Here is a 3,800-nt window from a genome sequence, read left to right on the forward strand (position 1 = left end):
AAAAAAAAAAAGAAATAGCTTGGCTCTGAAATTCTTACATCCTGAGTAGTATGAAATTAAGTAAGTGTTTTAGGCCTGTGTTTTTTAAGTGCTTAGGCTTCATTTTAAAGAACGATGTTATAATACTGCTCGGGTTAATCTAGTTTATGAGCTGTTTTGTGGAACAGAAGAGAGCGTACAGCTTTTCCTTAGCTTTCTTCCACTGTTGTAGCACCGTTGCAAACCCGCTCCCCGTCCTGTGGAGTTCAGTGAACAATACCTGTACCGCGGTTGAGAGCGCAGCTTAAAATGCTCCCGGTTTAAGCATGTAGGACACGGTAGCCGTACGGCAGTGTTACAAACCGGCCCGAAAAGGTGCGTTGCTGAGATGTACCTGGAAGGTCACATCCGCCACGGCTTCTGCTGGGTGACACATTGAACCCGAGGGACCCAAAGGCGAGGCAAACAGTCCTTGCCAAACTGCAGTCGGATTTTACCTTAATTTCTCTCTTACTTCCTCTCCAAAATACACCGAGCCAGTTAAACCAATAAATGGTTACAGGGAACCTTGAACACCTCTTCTGTGTTTTCTTCCCTCTTTCCATTACTGGAAGACAACCGCTGCCCTAACCCTGATCCAGTCAGACGTGACGGGCCTGCGATTGCCTCCCTCCTCATCCTCCTGTAGCGCTGATACTGGGCAGCCAGTAAGCCTGTTCTTACCTCAGTCCTACCCGAGTTCCGCAAGGGTCAATTATCTTTTTTTTTTCCTGCCGCTACTTCTATCCTTAAAGCATGCAAACTAGGCTTTGTGAACCTTTGTCCCGAGAAGAGATTAACTAATGTTCACGTGAGTATCTCAGTGTGTTTTGTTCTGCTGTTTCCCCTTTTAGGTGACAGCGAGATTGTAAATAATATGTACGAGACCGACCCTGATCTCCTTGCTGGCGAAAGTGCAGAGGAGGAAACAGAGGACAGTATTATGTCCCCCATTCCTGTCGGACCTCCATCACCCTTTCCCACCAGTGAGGACTTCACTCCCAAGGAGGGCTCACCTTATGAAGCTCCCGTCTACATTCCTGATGACATTCCAATCCCACCAGATTTTGAACTCAGAGAATCTTCGATTCCAGGGGCAGGGCTAGGGATTTGGGCCAAAAAGAAGATTGAAGTTGGGGAAAGATTTGGACCCTATATGACAGTACAAAGGAGCACATTAAAGGAAACAAACTTTGGATGGGAGGTAAGCGTGTTGAATGGGATAATCACGTTCATTTGTCTTCTGTGCAAACTGTTCGTAACGCTCGACCGAGTCCTGCCTGGCCTGGGGACGGAAGCGGTGACTTTGCTAATGCCGTATTGCCCTGCGTTATTTTGCATCCCCGATTACACGCAGTATTTAAAAAGCAGCAGAAATCCTTTTTAAGATTGCTTCTCGGGCTACAAATACTGCTCTAGCACCATTTTAGAAGGTTGGTTTTAAATGATGTTGGGTCACTTCTTAAAGCGCTTGTCATTTTCAAATTGTGTTCAGGAGTTGTCACAATGAAAGAAATGTGATTAGTCGCATCATGTTTTGTAGTCGGGTGTGTTACCTTTGACTTCCAGCCCATGTTAGCTGTGCAGGCGTTATTAACTGGGCAGAGAAAAATAACGTGTACCCATTAACACCCTAGATGTTCTTGAGTTCTTGCTCTGCAGCAAAGATAAAGAAATGTGAAAGTCATTTTTCCCTAAGAGCTAAACAACAAAAAAACCACCCCTGATCTTCAAGAGGAAAACCAGCACTGTTCCAGAATTCCTGTCTTTCTCCCTGTTTTTCTGGGATTGCCCCAGAAATTGTCTTAGTCTCTTCTGCTCCTATATGCTTGATTTGAAAATCTCTATACCCCTAAGAATTATCATAAATTATAGGAGATTCTGTGAACGGTGAAACGTAGCCTAGGATTTATGCTCTGTGTCCACTGTCCTATCCCAGTGCACCCACTGCCCATTATCGAATCTGTAATTGCTTCTCTGTCGTAGCCCCAACACGGCAAACCCCCGCTGCACATCGGATCTGCTGGCTTTTGTCTGAGGAAGAGGCTGCATCTGGGGCAGCTGGCGCGGAGGGCTGTGGCCGGCTGTGTGATAGGCTAGCCCTGTCCCTCAAAATACGTGGAAGCTGAATTTCACCTCCCCCTTTTCCCCTGGGTGAAGCAGTCCCTTGGCCTGTTCTCTCCATCGGCCTGGTGTGAAGCCCTTGGAGTACAGAGGTGGGATAAAGCTGTAAGACTTAACCAAGTGGGCAAGCCAACAGTGCAATCACAGAAGCCCTGTTTTCTTAGAAAACAAGGTCCAAAAGGCCAAACTTAAGAATTAACATTTTAAACCGTGTCTGATTATATTTACACTCTTGATGGTGATTTTTCAGAGTTCACAAAACGGTTGGATTCTGTGAAGCCCGAAGAAGCGCATCCAGATCTTTTTGTTTACTTCTGCAACGTGTCCAAATTGCAAGAAAAACCAAAAAACCACTTGCTATAAAAAACAAAACCTCATTCATGTCTTGTATTCTGCAGTAGGAAATGTCTGAAGAGCTAAAATCAAGAGTTTAGTTGAATTAATGAGTTGAGGATTTCCTTTTCTCTCTTTCCTAACGCAGGGAAAGAAGGGAAATCCAACAGAGAGTTTTGATTCCCTCTCCCCCCTGCCCATGACATTCCTTAGAGGTTCATCTTTGTGTTAGCTTCTTTTTTTTTTGGAAAAAAAAAAATAAAAAAAATCCCCGTTAATGTGCTGGAAATACTCGTTCATAGAGGCCGTAGGTAGGAGGGAGCTCGAGATTACCTGGTGAACTGATCACTTCAAGGGCTCTCTGGAACTCTGGTGCACAACTTTCCCCTAGGAATATGCACTATTGATCACTTGTAGGCTGCAATGTGGAAGTGGCTCCTACAGAAAGGGGTGAATTCTCTTTTTCTGAACCTACTATTTATAGGTGGCATTTGTTGATTTGTTGGGTTTTTTTTGGTTTTTTGTTTGTTTTTTAAGACAGTGACGTTTTTGGAACGAAGTGCTATCCTCCTTTGCTGCTAGAAATCAGATCAAATTTGAGTATGCAAACCTTTTTTTTTTTTTTTTCCTGTGACCTTGGCAAAACGTTGTCCTTGCGGTTTATATTTCTGATAAAAGTTTGTATTTCCATTCATGTTTTTAAGAAATGTTCGCTATGTCCATTCTGCACGGAATGCCAGGCCCGATTCAAGCCGTATCTATGAACTTCAGGCTGCGTTGACTTTGTGATACCTTTTCTTTTTTTTGTAGCGTAATGGGCAAACTTTCTTTCTCTGGGTACTTCTCACATTTCAGCGGCGTTCTTTTATTCTCTGATTTGGCAGGTACGTTTCATACCTGAAAGGAAGGACTGTTTGTCCTCCACAAGATGTCCTCAAACACTGTCTCCTTTAACCTTGCTTGTACTTGCAGATGCCTCTTGAAGTTTCCCACTTCCCACTATGTCTAAAGGCACTTCAGAAACCCGTTTGGGTTCACTCGGTACCTTTGTCACTTCACGTGGGAACAACATACACGAGCGCCTTCACGTGCTGAACAGGAGTTCATGTAATAAATACTCGGTGCCTGTCTGTTGGTTTCTGAGCTGTTTCCTTTGAGTGTAAGGTTGGAAAAGCCTTAAAGAGGAGTGCTAGGTGGATTTACGTGACATCTCTCGTGCGAGGAAATGGTAACTTGGCATACGCTTCCATCCTCTTCATAAAATTGAGTAGGCAGACAATTGGCAGCAAGAGAAAAAAAAAAAAAAAAAAAAAAAAAGGGGGGGT

At 44.0% G+C, this 3,800-nt stretch overlaps 1 protein-coding gene across 1 annotated transcript in view; it reads left to right on the plus strand.

Annotated features, from left to right (window-relative positions):
* The window catches only part of PRDM16 (PR/SET domain 16), a 257,410-nt gene that overhangs the window by 52,929 nt on the left and 200,681 nt on the right, over positions 1-3,800 (plus strand). The window contains exon 2 of the mRNA XM_026862888.1: positions 873-1,222. Coding sequence (XP_026718689.1) covers positions 873-1,222 — 350 coding nt within the window. The remainder of the gene's footprint in view (positions 1-872; positions 1,223-3,800) is intronic.

This window comes from Athene cunicularia (assembly GCF_003259725.1).
Source record: "Athene cunicularia isolate RWA chromosome 21 unlocalized genomic scaffold, athCun1 chr21_part1, whole genome shotgun sequence".
NCBI lineage: Eukaryota > Metazoa > Chordata > Aves > Strigiformes > Strigidae > Athene > Athene cunicularia.